We start from the raw sequence: 19,423 nt of genomic DNA on the forward strand, positions 1-19,423 counted from the left end.
GCTGTTACTAGTCTAATTAATGAAGTAAAAGTTGTGAGAAAATCACATCTTTCATTCACCGCTTGCAGCTCACCCCTCCATCCTGACTCCTTTACCCTCCAGTACCATTTTTGAGCCACGTCCTTTCGCTTCCCTCAACGCCTGTTTCTTCCACCACAACTGCACGAGTGCTCTTGCACTGGCGTAATGGTAAACGTTCTGACTACCACGCCCGAAGCAGAGACAGACAAAATACGCATATATTCACCTTACGTCTGTTTGCTAGCGTAATCTCGTCGTCGTTCGTTTCCGGCTTTTGCCATGCGCGCACTTTTCCTACCCCTACATACTATGCCTACGGGTATCGCAACAGAAGTTTCTGTTTGTAAGCTATGCACATCGGCACAGGCACTATGATACAGTACGACTCGCTAAGTAACAGACAAATGTAGCGCAAAGTACAGGCTGTGCCTTCAAAATTAAGCTTTGGACTCCGGACTAAATTTTCGTAATACATCGCAAAAATTTGCGGCTAAGTACTTGCGACTCTAACGAAAAGAACTAAAGATCCGGGGAAACATGGATCCACAATGGAATTGAGGTAGATAACACGCTGTTTCTACAAGCTGGTAAAGGCGGTAATAGTAATGGATAAGATTCACCTATTCTTCTGAATTAAGAAAGCTCTTAGGTTAGGATTTGCATTTATATTCACTTAGGAGATATGCACAAACATATTTTAGACGATTTTTATAAATTCTTGTTGAGCATGTACACAGCATACATGTGTAAGGCATTTCGATGCCCTACACATGTATGGTGTGGATATTTAACAGTTGAACTGGGCTTATCTGCCCGTCGAAACAAACCACTTATCAAATCGTCATCTGCATGCGGAAAGAGCGATTGAATTGTTTTATTTTCCTTTAGCCTAAAGCCTTTTACTCTGTTGTGATAGGCCCTATTTGAAATCCTTATCAAGTGTCATCTATCTGTCACAATTCCGCTCATACAATTCGTTGTCGGAGCGCATAGACGCGGACACAACAATCTATGGAAACGGTCTATGTTATGACCTGCAGTCTGTGCTACCGGAAAGGTTCTCCGTGTAGGCCCGTTACCAATAGGCAAAACGAAGCCTAAATTCATATGCTTCATTATTCATTCATCAAACGTCATCGTGAACCAATACAGAAACGATTTGGCAAGAGAAAACTTTATTCTGCAGAAGCTCAATAAACTTTGGGAAAGAATGCTTGTTCAGTTAGTCAAGAACAGACTCATTCTTGTAACGCGAATGTTTTTCTACTGCTGTAATCTATTTTGTGACTCTGTTTGGTACATGCCTCCTGACGCTAAGCCATGTAATAGACATACAAATGCTTTGAACAACGGCAACGGTATTTTTTAACCAAGGTGATTATATTATGTCATAGTATGTCTAGAACTCCTTTTTTTGTCTAACAGACTGCGTGCTGTTTCAATTCAGACTGTTTTTCTCTTACCCCCGGCATTGTAAATAATTCACTCTCGCAAAAAGGACAGGACGACAGCGACAGCATGGGGTAGCTGCTTGATACCCTTTATCAACCAAACTCTATACATCGTTTATTCAGATAGATGAATTGAGTTTTTTATGTTTTTTGCCAGCGACTATTGGCGGCTTCCGTGACAGGCTACACCTACTAGCTTCGTTAAAAACAAGGGCGTGTGCCCTTTATCTCACGCCTGCCCTTCATTTGACTCGTATCACATAGAAATTTCCTTAACGCACACAGATTGCGTAGTATGTAACGTTAATTAAATTATATATATAATGATACCCGCTTGATTGGCATGCATAACACCGACATTTAGAGCGGGGTAACGCATTGAAATTCATATGCACCGATTTCTTCGAGACACAATATTCTCTTTATATATAACCTAAATCTGTAATAATCTTCTGCTTCTGGAATAACAGATTAGGCAAAGTCCATAACCGTGAGGAAAGACGAAGGAAAAAGAGCTATCTAGCCATTTCTGAATCTTACATTGTATCATTTTCCTTTTTGTGTAACAGCCTGTATTCTGGATCTCATGGTATTTCTATGGCGAATCCGTGCGCCACTATTTAACCCGGCAACAAATCGCTTCCGTATGCGCCATTGAATAGCTTATATATAACCCCAGTTTGGTCCACTCCGCTGCTGATCACATGTCTCACTTTTCAACACGAGGGACAAGTCGTGCTCTTGGCTACAGCAGATCTCTGAGATCGCTAAGGTACGGGATCCGACGACACTATTTCATAGATGAGTAGGCAAGCAAACCATTTGACCCTATTCCGAATCCGTTTGGATCGTAGCCTTTCGAGTACAACCACGGACACGCGCTTATATACCATATTATGGTGTTCCTGCTTGGACTTTTCGATTATGTTAGAACAACTGGGCTTTTATGGCCGCAGTCTCGTTTAGTTTTTAGCCTAACTAGGTCCCGATCGGTATCTCCCCAAATGAGTTATCCGGACGTTCCGAACATAATATCGATTGGATGAGGTGGGGTAACAACGTTTGTGTAGGCGTACAGTAGCGCCCCCTATGTAGTTCCGATATTTCGAGAGAGAGACAGATAGAGAGCGGGAACGTGTCTGTGTGATAGAGGAGGAGGGCACCGAACTGAGAGGCGCACTCGCGTGGCTATTGTCTCCGTGCTTTCCCTGGACGGGTTAAGCTGGTAATAAATGTGACTTTTAAAAAATGTACTCATATGTGTATATATTGATACTACATGGAGAAAGAGCACATATATATATGGCTTGACAGAAAACCCTACTGTAAAAAGAACACATGTGCGAAAGATCGTTTTTATTCTCCTAAAACATTGAATACTTCCCATATTCCCGAATGCGTTACGAAGAGACGCTTGCAGCTGAGAACACTGCACGACGTTACGTTTTTCTTCACACTGGCGCACGAGAGCACTGCATTCCGCTCGACGAACATGGACGCCCTAGCATATGTTCATGATTCTGCCGTCTTCGTCTCGTCTTCCCATAGGAGCACATTTTCCCGAAAAGCAATAAGCTGTCGGACGAAAATCGTCCACGACAGCAACATATCATAGAGCGTAAATATACGAGAAATGGGCGAAACGGAGGTGAAGGAAAACCTAGGAAATTGAAATGAGATCTGGAGTACTCGGTGAGTGATGAGCTAACTCCTCCAGCGAATAAAGTCCGTCTCAGGCAGTCGCCATTCAACTAACGGGACGAACCGGCCGTCCTGACCGATCGCTAGTCATTAATCACACCCCTCGCGCCCTACCAAAGAAAAAAATGGGAGAACAATGGGACGCAGGCAATGAATATGTGCATCACATGACACAGAAGAGTAATTATCGACAAATTAACGTAAAAGAACGGAATGCTACAGCTGTCAACCGGCAGTGGCGATTCCGGCCAAATCAATGATCATGTACTACGTAAGGGTTTATTTAGTAAGTGTAATGGTAATGGATAAGATGAGGTTCTGTGCAATTGCTCGGGCACTTCTGGGGGGTTCCTGCTGGCGATCTTTGATTGTTGATGCTAGTAGCGTTAATAAGTGGGATTGTTTTTTTTTTGCGTTTGCATAGCTAATACCTATTCGTAGAATACAATCAGTAGCAATTTCCGCCATGTGAATGAAGATTCATCAATGGAAATTCATCGCCGCTGGCTGGCAATCAAAGCAAAGCTTGCCAGTATACGTTTGACGGGTCACCACCGCCGCCTCCAGATTTATGTTACTAATTATATTAAGCAATTGAATTCAATCTAATATCACCCCCTAATGTATATTATATTATGATATACGCATATCTCAAGGTAATTAGACAGACTGCTGTCAGTGCTATTGTCGTTCATGGTTTACTATTCGTTGTTCAGTGTTAACCCCCGAGTCATGCAAAACCCGTTATTGTAAGGAGAAGAACATTATCGGATACAATCACGGAAGATGGCATTTCAACAGATTCGAGCAGCCGAGTACGGTTGTGAACTAGAGTATTTCCGCTTAAGGTAGGCGCTACTTCGTACTTCATAGCTTATCATGACACACGTTGACTTGGTAGTAGCGCCTTCCCGTTAATGCGCGCATATATATATATATATAGATACTATCCATGCAGATTCACAGACTTGCTTCACTTACAAACCGACTCAGCACCTCACTACAAACAAAAAAACAGCACAGATCTCGTGGTCTAGCGATTCATACCTGCAGCTATCGCAACTAGAGCAATTGTTACAATTCCAATCACCGGTATCTTCAAACAAAAGAACCATAGTTGAAAATATGCGATGCAGCTGTTTCATATCGAGACTCGTTGGTTGCTGAACGTAAAGGCAACGATAAAAGTCAGCCCTACATCACGCATAAATAAAGTGTACAGCTCTCAAAAGTGTGAACATGCTATAACGAGATGCAGATAAGACTAGATGTTATATTCTAATTTGCAGGCGTTCCTGTACAAAGCATGCGGTCCTAGGGGGCCAAACTACAAGGGGCCAACATGTTAGATACACATCTACAAACATCCACAAAGCAGCAAACTATTGCCGAGCTCGCGACCCGAAAGCACAGGGTATAAAAACATCGTTTCCAGCAGCGTACTTACAGCCCAACGTACTCACTGGGTCACTATCTTTCGACAGTATCGATGACAATGCGCACGGCCATACCATGGACAAGCGTGTTTTGCCAGCGGATCAAGACTCGCACGTGTCATTAACATCACCGAGCGCCCAACGGCCAATCACTTCATTATGAATGACGCCCAGTCAATGGCAGCGCAACTAACGCGCGATCCAACATCTTCCTATACAGCTATCCAGGCAGCAAGTCTCCCCATGAGTGCGATCGCAAAAACCGCGAGCTTACCTTCTACACTTATCCGACAAAACATTTTCCCCGTTGTTGGCCGTGACTGGGACGCTCATGAATCATCATTGACGGACGACAGCGCTATGTTAAACTAGAAAATGTTCTTTTACGACAACTTAATAACTGGTGCTATTGATAACGGTGACGCAAGCCTTTGAGAGTTACTCTCGACTTACAGCAGGCATGGACACACGAACTGAGAGAACCGAGAACTAAAAAATCTGCGTGGACGCGGAGAGAAATGCACTCACAGGTGCCTGTCGCGAGACAGTGGCGGGGTGTAAATGTAAAAGTAATAAAATGGCCTATTCCAGTTGCTCCAATCATTGTATACTGCTCGGCCGATTGGAGTTATACAGGCGGCGCAATTATTATCATACAACTAGTATTATTATTGCGACTTTCGTTGTTGACGGAACGAATACATAGGACCTGGATCTACTCGTCTGGGGCAGACATCTATCTCGAACTAAAACTGCCTCTGCGACGATCTACTATATGGTCCTGTTGTCGTAATAGCACTTGCCGCGTTGGCGTACTGACGCTACGTCGCTGACAAACTGCTACAAAACACCAGCGCACTGCAGCCTGCCGGCGTAATATCCCTTCATATTGCTTTCACCAAAGATGGCGAGTCTAGCTCCCGTTCATAAACGTGTGCGCAAGGTACGCACGTAATATTATATATTTGAACCATGTCTGCGACGCCTGGCGACGTTATTGACACTAGCATAGCAGGAATATTACGGGTGCACATGCAGCGTGTTCTAAGTCATCCGTTCGTTTGCTATCGTAATGGTATATAGCCAGATTCGCATCAAGCAAATCAATGACTGGTGGAATGATGCGCGCCAGCTGTGAGATAGACGTCCGTGCCTGTCTATTTGACTAGCAGCATGTAGCTGGTCACTTCGTTTCTTGTTGCTGGAAGCAACAAACGTACATAAAATCCCAACACGCACGTTAGTTACTAGAACGATTTCACGGCGTCCCTACTGTTATCTGATATCTAGCAGAGCTCGAACAGCTGCGAGAGCTACAGAGGTTTTCGCCGGTTTTCCAGGTGCAAACTCGCGTTCGCCAATCTTCTTGAGTTGGCTGCCTCCTCCAAATTAGCTGCAACGCTAACGCCTTATGGCTGAAGCAACGGGCGTCTACAGAAGCAACTCACTCCCAATGACGATCGACAACAGAGCATTCATCATGCCTGAGACGGACACCTCTCGCAGCTCTAATGCTGCCAGCATCACCGTCTTTCAACTGACAGGGAGCGATTCAGTCACGCGCCGTTGGTCGTTTGTGCTGGCGCTACTACTGCTGCTCGATTTATCTGTCGATCTCTTCGCTACCGTCGCCGCCACCTCACAGCGCCGACTAGCGATTGTCAGGCGACGAGCTGCCCTCTCCAGCAGATCCCTTTGAGGAAAGGGCGACGCTGCATGGCCTCGCTCGGCCGCGACTCTCATTCGTGTGACGGCCGTCCTGCGCTCAACATCGACTTTGTTCCGTAGGCCCGTGTATCTCAGCCGCGCTGTTGGAAACTTGTAGCAGCAGGCAGTCTGTAAGGACAGAGAAACTTAGCGGGCGATTTGGCTGCTGCCGCTGCTGTGCTACGGCGACGGCGGCCCGACTCACCGCCTTCCTATCGCCGCTCCCAGCGACCCCTGGTGAGCTCAACCCGCGATTCGCACGTCCGTGGTGCGCTGGATGGCGGCCGGCTTTTGCACGTCCGTGTCGCTCTGGCGGGGTGTCGCTCTTGCACAGTTGTATTATTCTATGTGAGCAGCGCACAGCAAGTCAGTGCTTTCTGTGTCAAGTGTCTGGTGTTTAGTATGTGTGTGTTCTCTGTGTCCCGCAAAGGAAACTTGTTCGAGTGGCTGTAGCCCGGCTATCTGCTACGGCCGTCTGCAGCGGCGGAAACAGCAGCGGTTATCGGCCGCAAAAGCTGTATGCGATCGTGTGAGCACCAGCTTCGTGTACGGTGCCCGCTCGAAGCGAACCGTCACATCAGCAGAAGCGGGGCGATCCATTGGCGCCAGTCTTAGCAGCCGTGCCGCCAGCTGCAGTTTGAAAAACTCTCCTAGTCATAGCCACATACTCACCAGTACCATTAGTCGCGCTCTGTAGAGACCACAGTGATTAAGGACGGCAACGGCGGCGGCCGATGGACAGAGCGGGCGGCGAGGCGGTCGAGCAGCAGACCCATGATAGTACGGGGCGGGACCTCGAATTCGAAGCAGTGTCGGCGTCCCTCCGGCAGCAGCAGTAACTAACGTTGTCGTTCGGCTCTAGAAAAAACAACACGGTGCGATCAGGCAGACAACATAGAGGGGAGACAGCACAGCAAACGAACAACCGACGGACGGACGGATGGCAGACCATTACTTCACTGTGTTGTTGTGCTATTTGCCATAGTTGGTGCCGTCTTGATGCTGCTACAACAGCACCGCTGCTGTTGCTGTTTTAGCTGGAAAGCCAAATAGGAGTGGGGCAACTCGCCGACGAACGTGCGACGGTCGCCAGCAAACATTGGCATGGCGGTACGCAGAAAGACACCTGCTTATACAAATGGCATAGCATCATTGGATGACCGCTGCCTCTGAGCTTGGACCACGCTGTTTTACCAAGTACTGGCCACAGTGGCAACAGCAGCAGCAGCAGCATTAGCACTAGTAAAAGTAATAGCTGAATTAGCTCTAGGCGACGACCTACTGGTGTCGACACGCGAGTAACAGCAGGCCTGCCCATCCAGTAGCGATCTTCTCTCATCGTATCGATGATAATTGATTCCTTATATTCCTTTCTATACGTATGCTAGACAGGCAGCACCAGTCAATTGTGACAAACGAGGTGTGGTACCGTTGTAGTGTGCTTTTTGCGGTGCTGCTGCGGCAGTGGCAAAAGCCACCGACGGTGCGGTGTTAGCCGGCTAGCTACAACGTAATGGCCCAGACCCGAAATAGGGTCGATTATACAGCAGCGACCTTAAAGGCAGCAGAGCACAGCACCGCACGCCACTATCACGACTGCGAGGACAAGAACAACGCTAGCATCTAGTGTAGGAAAGGACGACAACAGAAACCTGCCTTCCCGTCGTCTCCAGAAGCAACGGCGGCCACAGAAACCCCACCAGCACCATTGTGGCCTGTGATCGCTGCTGGACAACTCCGCACGCTGCCTTGCCTGGTGGCTCGGTGTGATACGATAAACTGGCGTTCAATTGTCCTACCACTGTACATGCGCTCGCCGTTACACCTGGTGGGCGCTAGTGGTAAGTGGGCACAACGTTAAACATATTAGTCTTCTTGGTTGGGGTTGTCAGCGCACTATGATAGTCAGCCGGACGCAATGAACCGCAGTGAAACCTTAGGAGACGAACGGATATACCCAGCAAGTTGACGAAGACGCGTTTCTGTACATGTTAAGTTCGATTTGATGATACTGCTACGACGACGAATTGATTAGCGGAAACCAATGTGCTGTACCAGCCAGTACCATCTAAGCAGAACATCGATTAGCCGGTGTCATGTAAAACAGCATCGACAGTCTCCACGATGCAGAAACTGTTTGCAACTCAAATGAAGATGTTACACGGGCTTACGATACTCTCGAGCTATAAAGTGGAGTGATTCCAATTAATATAAATATTGTTTCCCTTCGACCGTGGGCGTGTGTGCGTGTGTATGTGGGTGTGGGTGTATGTGTGTGTGCGTGCGCGGGCGTGTCTGTGTATGGGTGGTGGATGTGTGCATGTTTATGCAGTGTCCCATGCGGTCTGTTGAATGTAGGCAGACCAGGCTATGCCGGTAGCCGGCATCATTGATTTGTCGTCGCAGTGGAATATACCGTACACAGTACGGCCGCATAGAAGCAAACAGATCAGTGGAGCGCTTCCCCCAGGAAGCCCTAAATCGAGCTGAATTAAGCCAGCTCAAGGTGATGCAACATGAGCACCACAGCGAGCACGTCGCCTGCGACCGCTCGACTTTTCGTCAGTTCGGCTCTGGAACGCGATGAGACCGGCGTCGAAGAGAAACTCGACCAAGGTCTAGCGTTGCTGCAGGCGCTCACGCACAACATGAGTGACAACGAGGCGATCGAAGGTCTTACCCAGCACGTATGCCGGAACCAGCCCAGCCACGAGGAGGTGTCGTTCGGCCTGCTAGCCATCATGCTCACCGAGCCATCACTGGCTGGCCGATTCTATCGCGATCTGACCCTCGTTAGTCGGGATGGTATGCAGACGTTTATCGCCCAGTTAATCCAAGTGGCCATCGAGCGCTACCCAAAACTTAGTGAAGTGGCCCGTAACCAGCTGCTATGGTTGGCACGCGAGCTGATCAAGCATCTTGTATCAGGTACCGACGCTGTCGTGCTTAATTTGTTACGGCAGGTTCAGGGTGGTGACGTGAGCCCGAGGAACGTCTGGCTAGCCGAAGCGCTACTCAATTTGCTCTGCGAGAATTCTATCTGGCTAGAAAAGTTTCCCATTTTGTTAGCCACGAGCGTCTATACATATCTACGATTAATCGTCGATCATTTCTCGCCTCAGTTTGCGCAGCTCCGACAGCGAGAGGTTGAGTTTTGCATAAAAACGCTCCGGGAAAAGTTTCAGGAGTGTGCAATGATAGGTCGCGACCTCGTGCGCGTCCTGCAGAACGTGGCGCGCATACCCGAATTCGAGGCGATCTGGAGAGACCTGTTAGAGCGGCCGACGGCGCTGTCGCCGTCATTAACTAATGGCGTCGCGCAGTTACTTGCCACGAGGACGCCCCGCCGCTTTCTGCAATCCCGTGTCACGCCAGATATGGAGAGAAAACTTTACTTTATGACGCATCAAGTGAAACTTGGCCAACAGCGTCGTTATCAAGACTGGTTTCACAAGCAGTACCTGTCGACGCCCGAGAGCCAATCGCTGCGATGTGATCTTATTCGGTATATCTGCTGTTTTATCCATCCGTCGAACGAGATCCTCTGTTCGGACGTCCTGCCCCGGTGGGCAGTTATCGGTTGGCTTCTGATGACATGTCTGTCCAACGTCGAAGCGTCTAACTGCAAAATGGCACTGTTCTACGACTGGCTCGTTTTCGACTCGGAAAAGGATAATATCATGAATATAGAGCCTGCTATCCTTGTCATGTTCCATTCGATCCGCCCTCATCCGCAAATTACTGCCACCCTATGGGATTTTCTGATTCGGATCATGCGCGAGTTTTCGAAGCCGCTCGCGGACCGGATTCGTCAGGGCATCCATACGTCGTTGCGGGTTATCCTCGAAAAGCGGGTTCTATCGTCACTTGCCCCACTATTCGACTACCCCCGACTTGACAACGAACTCAAGAACTGTATCCGAGAAAACTTTGCCGAATTCTACACGGCCGATATGAAGAAACAGCCAATCGTTATCGATGACATCCAGGCGGTCGGTGGTGGGGTGCCTGGCGGACCGTCCCCCATTCATCCCGTCCTTGTAGATGGAAGTCCAGTCATCGTTAACTGCGAACGGACTGCAGATATGGCTAAGTTCTCCGATGATGAAGATGAAAACAACAGCGCCGTATTCCGACCGATCAAACCTGAGGTCAAAAGTGCACCAACCACCGCCACAACGTTACCGCAGGATAACATTGTCAAGCTCAAGCAGGAGGTCAAGCTAGCGTCGCAAATTGGCGGCGCTCCAAAGCAGCTCGGTGGTAGCGCAATTGATGATAAGAAACCTTTGGTGATGGTCACCGGTGTGGGAGGCGGAACTCCAACTCCCATAGTTGTGACGGGTGGCATCGCTGCAACCGGTGGTAATATGCCCGTCACCATTCAGATCGGGAATAACTCCGATGGTAGCCCTTCGCCACCGGCGATCGATGAATTTCTCGAGGGTCTACCTGAACCATTCAAGACACACATGAGCCAACTGCAGAAAGAGCGAGATACCGAGAGCCAATGCGCGGTAATCGAACGCCTCATGCAAGATCTCATCGAGTGTGAGACGTTCGACCGCCCATTGGCGAAGCAGCTCGGTGCGTGCTTTTCACACGTGCTTACCGACGAGTTCACCCGGAACGTTCTGCCGGACACGCTGAACAATGACACGTTGGAAAACGCCATCGGAACACCGCTGTTCGTCCTATTGCGTAGCTTCTGCCAGACTTCACCTCAACACGAGTCTCGACGAGCGCAGCTACAGATTCTCGTTGAAATGTCGCTTTACCAGCCACGACTTTCGGTTTTGCTATTGTTCTACCAAAGAGTAAAGCGTGTGCACCTGACCAATCAGGAGGCGACAGCGGATCAACCCAGCCGAGGATTCGATTCGAACAGCTCACCGTACGAAGAGCTCGTTGTAGCCAAGAACGCCAAACACAGTTTGGAAGACGCACTGCGCGATGATCTCGCGCTGTGCGAACAGGCTGGTCATATTCGTTTGTTGTGCTTCCTTGTGCCAGAAGTTTACTCGCAGTTCGCATCAGCTGCTTTGGGCCATTCCGAGCTACTTCATCTTGTTCTATCGGTTATTGACTCCAGTCAACTTCAACAACTCTGTTGTCAATGTCTGCAGGGCGAGCTTACGATGCTAACCCAGGACAACTTTCTGCCACTGGCCAAGGCATCGCTTCACTGGGAAACGTTCGAGCAGATGGCCTTCTGGGGTTTGCTGCAAGCACACCGATTCCAATCCGAGTGGCTGTTACCACTTTTGCCACTACTGAACTTCGTAAACCACCAGGAGGCATGCAACAGCGCCATGTTAATTCTTGCTGCCCAGAAACCGTCGACGGAACTGGTGCAAGTACTTCTTTCGCGAGATATTAACGACAAAGACATTCTGGTCCTTTCACTGCTAAAGCACTGGGCTATTCTTTGTGCCGATGTCCTAGCTGAAGTCCTGGCCACGATGGTAGTACCTCAAAAGGGTGCGTGTTTAGAGCCATAACAGTTGTTTTGGGCTGTTTCCTTACATTTGTAAACTATATTTTGTTTTTGTTTGCAATGCATTGGCAAGTACAACAATTTTCATCTCGTATCATTAAAAAGACGCATATATATGTATATATATATATATATATATATATATATATATATATATATATATACAATCTCTTAAACATAACACTAGTCAGCAGCTAGCGTTACCTATCATCTTTTTATTTTTTTTGTTCGATAGGTAATAAGCGTCGGCGGCAAACAAAAAGCCAGGCCGCTCAAAGTACCCAGCAAGCCCTGCTGCATCTCGATCAGCTGCGGCAAAACTGCGGGGAAAGCACCGATTTCTTCGCAACCGAGCCCTTGCACTCGGCGTTACAGCATGCGCACGTCGCAGCCAATGAAAATCAACGGGCGAGATTCGCCCAACTCTTTGCACTTGCCGCGGACGACGACTCGGAAGAGGAATACACCCCCGTTCGGGAGAAAAGTAAGGCACGAAGCTCGAATCGTGGTAAACGCGGGGGTGCTGGCAGCGTATCCGGATCCCCCCAAAAACGAAGTGGAAATACTACAAGCGGTTCAAGCAAGAAAGATCGCAATGATGATGAAGGATCGGACACGGAGTATGATTCAAGCACCGAAGAGGAAACAAGCAAGCCAAAACCACCGCGAAAACGACGGAAACAGCTGGTATCGGACTCCGATTAGGAGACGAAGTGTCCGAAAGTCAACTGGCGCGAGGACCAAGGAAATGGTTTTGAAAGTTGTATTCGTCTTGTGCTTCGGCTGCTAATGTTACTAACAAGTTACCACTAGTGAGTCGCCTCTTTGCCCTACGATCAACGACATTCGAATTCCGAGCTTGGTAGGTCGATTTTAAGACACAAAAAGTCTGCGTATTTTTAACGGCTATTTTTGAACTGTATGCAATTCACGCTGGACTTGCTCCTTATTTGCATTTTGCTTTTAATTCCAATATGTGTAGCAATATATGAAAAATTATTAATGTGATAGGTGATGTATATCAATGATATCGATGTATCGTCGCACGAAAGCAATGTCGATGCCCCTTTACACTTCGATGTTGATCAGGGACACCATTCTAACGCGCTCGTTTTGCATCAAACGTTGTTTTGTTTTGCTTTAGGTGCATTTGTCTATGCATAGGGCTAAATGTAACGTGACTAGAGAAGATGAAGATCGAGAAAGTCCAGCGTGATTCGCGCGCGCCAGTAGCATTAGCATGGCAGCTCAGCCTCGCAGTCAAACTTGATTCACACAAAATCAATTTTTGCTGGTTGCAAATTTTTCGATAGGCAACGAAGCGAACAACCTGATTGGCGACCTGAAAAAAAAAGGAAGAAACAGAGCTTTCGACAAACCTGCTAATGTACACCGACAAATGGAGCAGTTTCTGCTTTTATTGTAATCACTGCTACTATTGTTATTATTATTCTTATGAGGCCGTTATCCTCTCCGAGATTACGTAGAGAAAAAGCCCGGTAAGAGCGGAAGTTAGGGTTTTCGACACACGTTAACTGGTGGAGTGTAGATTTTTACATAAGAAGCTAGAAACATTCTCTAAAACGAGTGTTGCTTCTGTTGTGAATGCCATGTGTTGATGCGTGTGACAAAGTTCACGTTTATGCCCAATGACTTGAGGTGGGAAAGGTGTACTTGTCTGCGAGGATGACAACTATTTTGCGACCTTTGATATGTCTGTTCGCGCGCCGCTCTCTTTTTGAGCTTGTCACAACAATAGAATCTTGATGACAAAATGACCGATCGCGCAACAGCAAAGCAACAATAAATACAGTGACTTTATAGGATATATAAGAGGAGAGTGAGTTGTACGTAAAGCAAGCTTGAACAAGTCATTATTGCTGGATATGAAAAAAATGCACTTTAGGAATATGTATCGTGACAAGAGAAAAAAATGAAGCGACTGTGTGATCAATTGAGGAACCTTCATTGGTAGCATAGTAACTATGTTCATAGGATTATAAAGTCATTAATATTGCTTTGCTTTAGTGTAAATTGTAACTGTGCATAATAACACGTCGATTAGTTTGGGAAGTGAAGCACCCCAAGCACAAGATGGCTTCTATCTTACAGGTAATTGCGAAGAGGCAATGTGAAAAATTAGTTGAAAGTTTGACGGGGCGAACTCATGCGGAAACGCTCCTGGAAATTTATGCAGCCATAGCAGCATCGTTAGTAACGACAAAAACCCTACTAGCAACGGAACAATGGAGACATACAAGAAGTAGTCCAGCCAAAGAAAAGCAAAAACAAATGATAATGCCGAATATTATAGAGATTTTCTAACTACGTTAAGGGGCTGGTGGGGAAGAGGACAGACATATATATATGGCTACTGTTAGGGTAAATTAATAGGCAAATCTGTAACAATAAAGAAAATTACTACCAACTTTTAGTGTCGCTGACCACAACATGCTTCGCTAGTCGATTTTAAAGAGAGGTACACTAATCATCGTGAGGGTCGAGCAAATGCACAAGTCTAGGGATTATGACTACTGTGGTAATTATTGTTATTACAATGTTATTCTCGCTAGTATACTAGACAACAAAATTTACTCAGCGCGTCTCGAAGACCAGGTACGAGGTAGATCCCGAGGAAGTTGCATTAGACAAAGACGAGGTTCAATATATCAATTCGAGGGGAAGAAGCCAAAACTGAACACGCTGACTCAAATGACTGTATCATAGTCTGTCTGTAAGAGCGTGCGTAATATAAGACTGTATATGTGCATATCACATAATGGGGGCAACGAGCCGAATAAAGTATGTAATGTTACGTAAGGCAAAAAAAAAGATGATGTTCGATGTATAAAGAGTACAGAAGACAAAGAAGAGTTAATTATGAATATTTGATGACTCCTCCTCTAGTACGAAAAAAATATATGGGCGTGCTGGCAAAAGTCGTCATAATAGCGTTTCGAAAAACGAAGGCGAAATTGTAATGTAGTTACTTTACGGTTGACTATTTTCATTGAATACGAAATTGAAAGGGTATTTTATGTTAGTCACTACTTCTGGTCCGTCAATCCAGCTGTAAACTTGAGTTCTACTCATCTGCGTGCATAATTGTTGCTTATATATTTTCTTACTCATCTATCTATCTATCTATTCGGTCTCTACGGCTATTTGCCATATACTGTGTAAATATTTTTTAGAGAAAAAAGATTTGTAAGGGCGTAAAACATTATTCGGGTGAAAGATCACGATCACAGTGCCTGCGTCCAATGGAAAACCGTCGTTTCGGGGACCACAGTCTATATCTATAATAATAATAATAATAGTAATTGTTCATAGCGGTAGATGGCGACAAAAACGACAAAAAGCGAAATGGGCAAATCCGTTGGGCGAAAAATGTAATAAGCTGTACGTAGCTTATTTAAAAAGAACACGTATCATAAATAGAAAAGATCGAAATTAATCCACTTTTCCATGATGATTATTCTCTATAGAATACTTTATACGATCTTATCGTATTAGTATTATTGACTTAAGGCACGTGTAGAGCATATCGCAGTACTTCACTTGTGACGCGAGCTAATAGAGAGCTCGTAAATTACCTAATTGCATTATTCGAGTTAATATTCACAAGCTTCTAGCGATTGTTCAAAAGCTACTGTTTATTCAAGTGCATACGGCTAAGATGTAGGTCAGGTCGATGTAAACAGTGGCAGGACGTACAAGAATCTTTCTTATGCTTATAGTGAAGCCGTATGGTTAAGTATTCAGTTATCCAGCGGTCGACATATAATGGGTCGAGGCTGGGAAGGGCAGGGACTGGGCTTATCGGAGATCTCCAGTGGAGCTTGTATAAACTGCTAAGCAAAATGGGATTCCTTCGCTCGACATGGAACGATATGAGCGGACATATTTGTTTCTTTGACCACAACTTATTTCCACAGCGGTACGGTGATGTGTACGAGCAAAACTAAGATTTTTGTCTTTTTTGGTGAACAAAAACATTTTTTACCACGTCGAAAAAACGAAAGTTAACCCCGTACCTTCAGGTGGAAAGACCTGTATGTAGAAGATGCTGCTCTTGTGTAAATGTTGACAATCCACTGTACATATATACATAATAAATACATATATATATATATATATATATATATATATATATATATATATATATATATATATATATGGAAGAAAATTAGATAAAAAGAACCCGAGAATAAGCTGTGTATGTATGTGTTATGCGGGCGTTAGATGTGTAATTGCGTAGGCAACTTGGGCGATAAAATTAAAAAATAAAATAAGTGGTTGTACTTTTCACAGTTCGCGGTCCTGTTTTCATTAGGAACGAGAAGTAATTACTGAACATCCTGCTAAGCAACTCTGTATTTCTGTTAATTTTGTCTCATGTAAAGCAGAATTCGTATTTGCCACCAGTAGATTCCAACAATGTTTGTAGAAAATGCCGTTACAAACTGGATATAGTAAAATCATATGGCTGTATTTAGGCCTTTGATTTATACACGCCATATACATCCGTTGCTAGCTCGTCACACTCATTGTGTGATGCGAAGAGCTACTTGCTCAAAAAAGTGCTGTCCGTGCGTACGATCGCACTTACATTATGATATAACATAGCATGATCAAATTTAGGCGCTGCGCGTGTGAACAATGTGCCATAATGTGTTTACCATTGTTATAAAGTTTGCTCCTGTTTATTGACAAGTATGCGCATGTGAGGACAAAATTAGCAACAGCAAGACATATGGGCACATGACTGATGCAGGTTGGCGGTCGTTTGTTTTTTTTTACGAGAACATTTAATACCAAACAGCTAATGGAATTAAAATAGCGAAGCTCATCCAATCATTAGGAGCGTGTCAAAATTCATACTCAGAGGAGAAGGTAGATTTTTTTAGTGTTGAAAACATCCAGTTTGATGGTTATACCTTGCCTTTTCCCTTACAATGTTCAATGTTCCTTCTGTACGATTTGCGAAAACTACCCTTGAAGTCTTGCTCTGAAATTACATAATAAGCTCTCCAAAAATTTTTAGATGTGCAATCCCTTCGACCACATTGGCTTCGTAAGCTTTTCCTGAGGCCGTAAGTTCACCATAAGGCCGCACAAGTTAAGGCCGGATTTTCATTCCTGGCCAACAAATTCCACGAGAAATCAATGTGTTAATCAAATCAGGCAGCGTCACTTAGACCGTCATAATCGATAGTCAGACGGAATAGTGCGTGACCAAAAGGCAAACATTTTCTGGTTGACACTCAATATCGATTACCAGATAGCCAAGATTGTACGGTTGATCGCTGTCTAGCTGAATGTAGACGGTGTCGGGCAATTTATCTCTCTGTGTTAGAAGCACACCTATGTGACCCCATCGCAGCAGCCCCAATAGGCACGCGGGATGCGAACGCTCACACGGACACAGAATATCAACCACTTAAACATAGCCTATGTGACTCGAGCGCCCGTCGAGCAGCCGAGTTCCCAACTGTTTAATCTGCTGTTAAAACAAACGTCCTGACCAAGCTTGAATAGCTATGTCTGACGAGCACTCTATAGTATAATAAAAACCTGATACCATACCTTGAATGTATTATTATCGAATCAATCACTCGTTTACTTTCAATAACACTTTTAACTGCCGTTGTATATCGGTAATTTGAATGATTTGTACATCCTTATTTATAATAACTTAAATGTAGTGCCATAACATTTGTATGCTCTACTTGTTGCATGCACACATAATGATATTTAACGTACTCGGTATTTTTATGGGGCGGAACACACGTTCTCCTATTCATGCTTATGTCTACAATAGATTTTTAAACACGACGTAGCAATAAAAAAATTTCCTTGGAGAAATAAATGAAGCGGATATGGGCAATAAGAAACGAACGGCAACTTTCCTAGCCTTCGGACCGTTCACTAAAATGTCAATGTATGCCTGTGTGCCGAACGTAACAGGTGAATATTAGGCATCAAAATGGCTGTTCGTGTCCGTCCAAGTGTGTCTTTATTCACTAGTACGTTTCACATATATTCTTAATTAAACATTTTTTAGCTGCTTCCACGGAATCGCTCAGTGATATTGGCTGACTATAACGAACACGAAATACGAGTACAATCATTGATCCATGAACGGTATCTTAAATAACCCAGACTTCTTATGGTTACCTTCAAACGGCCACAAATATTTATTTCGATCAAGAATTAATTCTGCCGTCTTGAACGTCGTGACCACCTCCATTCTATTCTATATTTTATAATTATCGCCGTTAGCAAAAGTAATGTCGCACATATAAACATCAGAACTGTCGCATGTAAACAACGTTCTTTGCTGGCTAGTAATAACGGCTGAGAGAACCCTAGTCAGATATTGCGAAGTTGAAATTGACCATTGGGTAATGGCCCTCGCGACGAGGACACGATGCGTAACCATGCTTATGGAAAGTAGTAACAGCATTAAGAGTAAATCACTTACTACCAAAGTAATATGAATATAAGGCTAAGATATATAAATAAAATAGATTTTCTAAAAGTCAATAAGATTTTGATCCAGGTACAAGTGTTAGGTGAAAAGCATAAATATCGGCTAAATTGTTAGCTAAAAAATTGTAGCCTTTCAGTCACGTAAAGAAGCACGATAACAATGAAGACAAACGTTCGTTCACCTTTAACGCTATTTTGTTTTTAGCTGTAGGCTTGTATTTTATCCAATCGTTAGCATACCTCTTAATTTTTTCCCATCCTGTACAAAGTGCTACGTAAAATCCAAAACATATGCTTTCTGCTATTAGAAACTTTGTTTTATCGTTCCGCCTCTGTAACCGTCTAGATATGAATTGTTCTTTCTTCTAAAGATTTTACTTAAACCTTCGTTAGCGGTAATAGCATGAAGATTTATCAGGCGAAGAATGCTAAAAAGAGCGAAAAGCTACAATTTTCTCCATGATAAAGGCCAGATGATTCATACGACTAATTATTTCCACAAGAAAATTCGTATTGCCATGATATCCTGGCAAAACTCACCTAAAACTACTGCGTCCTTCTATGGTTTGTTCCTACCACACTCTGTGTGATCTGTTGTCCTACTAGGAGTCTAATCCTGTTTTTTTTTTTTTTTTTTTTTTTATAAACTAAGCCACATCAATTTCATGCGGCATCTAGGACTCCGCTGCTCGAAGTTTTTCTATCAAACAAACATATATCTGATAGATACCTTCCGTTCACTCTCTACACGAGAACAACCAATTAATTATATGTGTTGTGACAAATAGAATGTTGGAGTTGTCATCAATAGAAATGTATATAATATGCATTTTGATATAAGAGATATCTTATTAGGGTGTAGTCCATTATGCAAAGGGTGCCGATCAGCTACAATAATTAATCCCAAGTTTTAGCTACTTACCAATTAGTATAGATTGGCTGGATGGTTGACACAGATAAATGCACAGATAAATGATTAAGTGGGGAAGGCCCGTACATGTTAGACTAACTTATTTTCTACATTATCTAAATGATAACTGTGGACCATCATCCCTTCTTTTCAGTTCAGCTACAACCGACAGAGGTCAAGTTGAAAAATAATATCACTTGACAAA

General features: G+C 44.7%; 2 protein-coding genes across 22 annotated transcripts in view; one reads left to right on the plus strand and one right to left on the minus strand.

Moving 5' to 3' along the window:
- Positions 1-19,423, minus strand: part of LOC111245377 (uncharacterized) — a 90,101-nt gene that overhangs the window by 25,334 nt on the left and 45,344 nt on the right. The window lies entirely within an intron of this gene.
- IntS3 (integrator complex subunit 3) lies at positions 5,960-16,129 on the plus strand. Of its 3 annotated transcripts, none has more exons than XR_002671296.2 (3): positions 5,960-11,797; positions 12,049-12,675; positions 12,958-16,129. XR_002671296.2 is itself a non-coding variant. In XM_022793670.2 (2 exons), the coding sequence occupies exons 1-2, from the start codon at positions 8,833-8,835 to the stop codon at positions 12,516-12,518; spliced, it is 3,435 nt and encodes a 1,144-aa protein (XP_022649405.1). In that variant the 5' UTR covers positions 5,960-8,832; the 3' UTR covers positions 12,519-16,129. The 3 variants fall into 3 exon arrangements, 1 of the variants encoding a protein (XP_022649405.1); XR_002671297.2 differs by having other exon boundaries at positions 13,127-16,129; XM_022793670.2 differs by having other exon boundaries at positions 12,049-16,129.

The sequence above is a fragment of the Varroa destructor genome, unplaced genomic scaffold, assembly GCF_002443255.2.
Source record: "Varroa destructor unplaced genomic scaffold, Vdes_3.0 BEIS01000002.1, whole genome shotgun sequence".
NCBI classification, from domain to species: Eukaryota; Metazoa; Arthropoda; class Arachnida; order Mesostigmata; family Varroidae; genus Varroa; species Varroa destructor.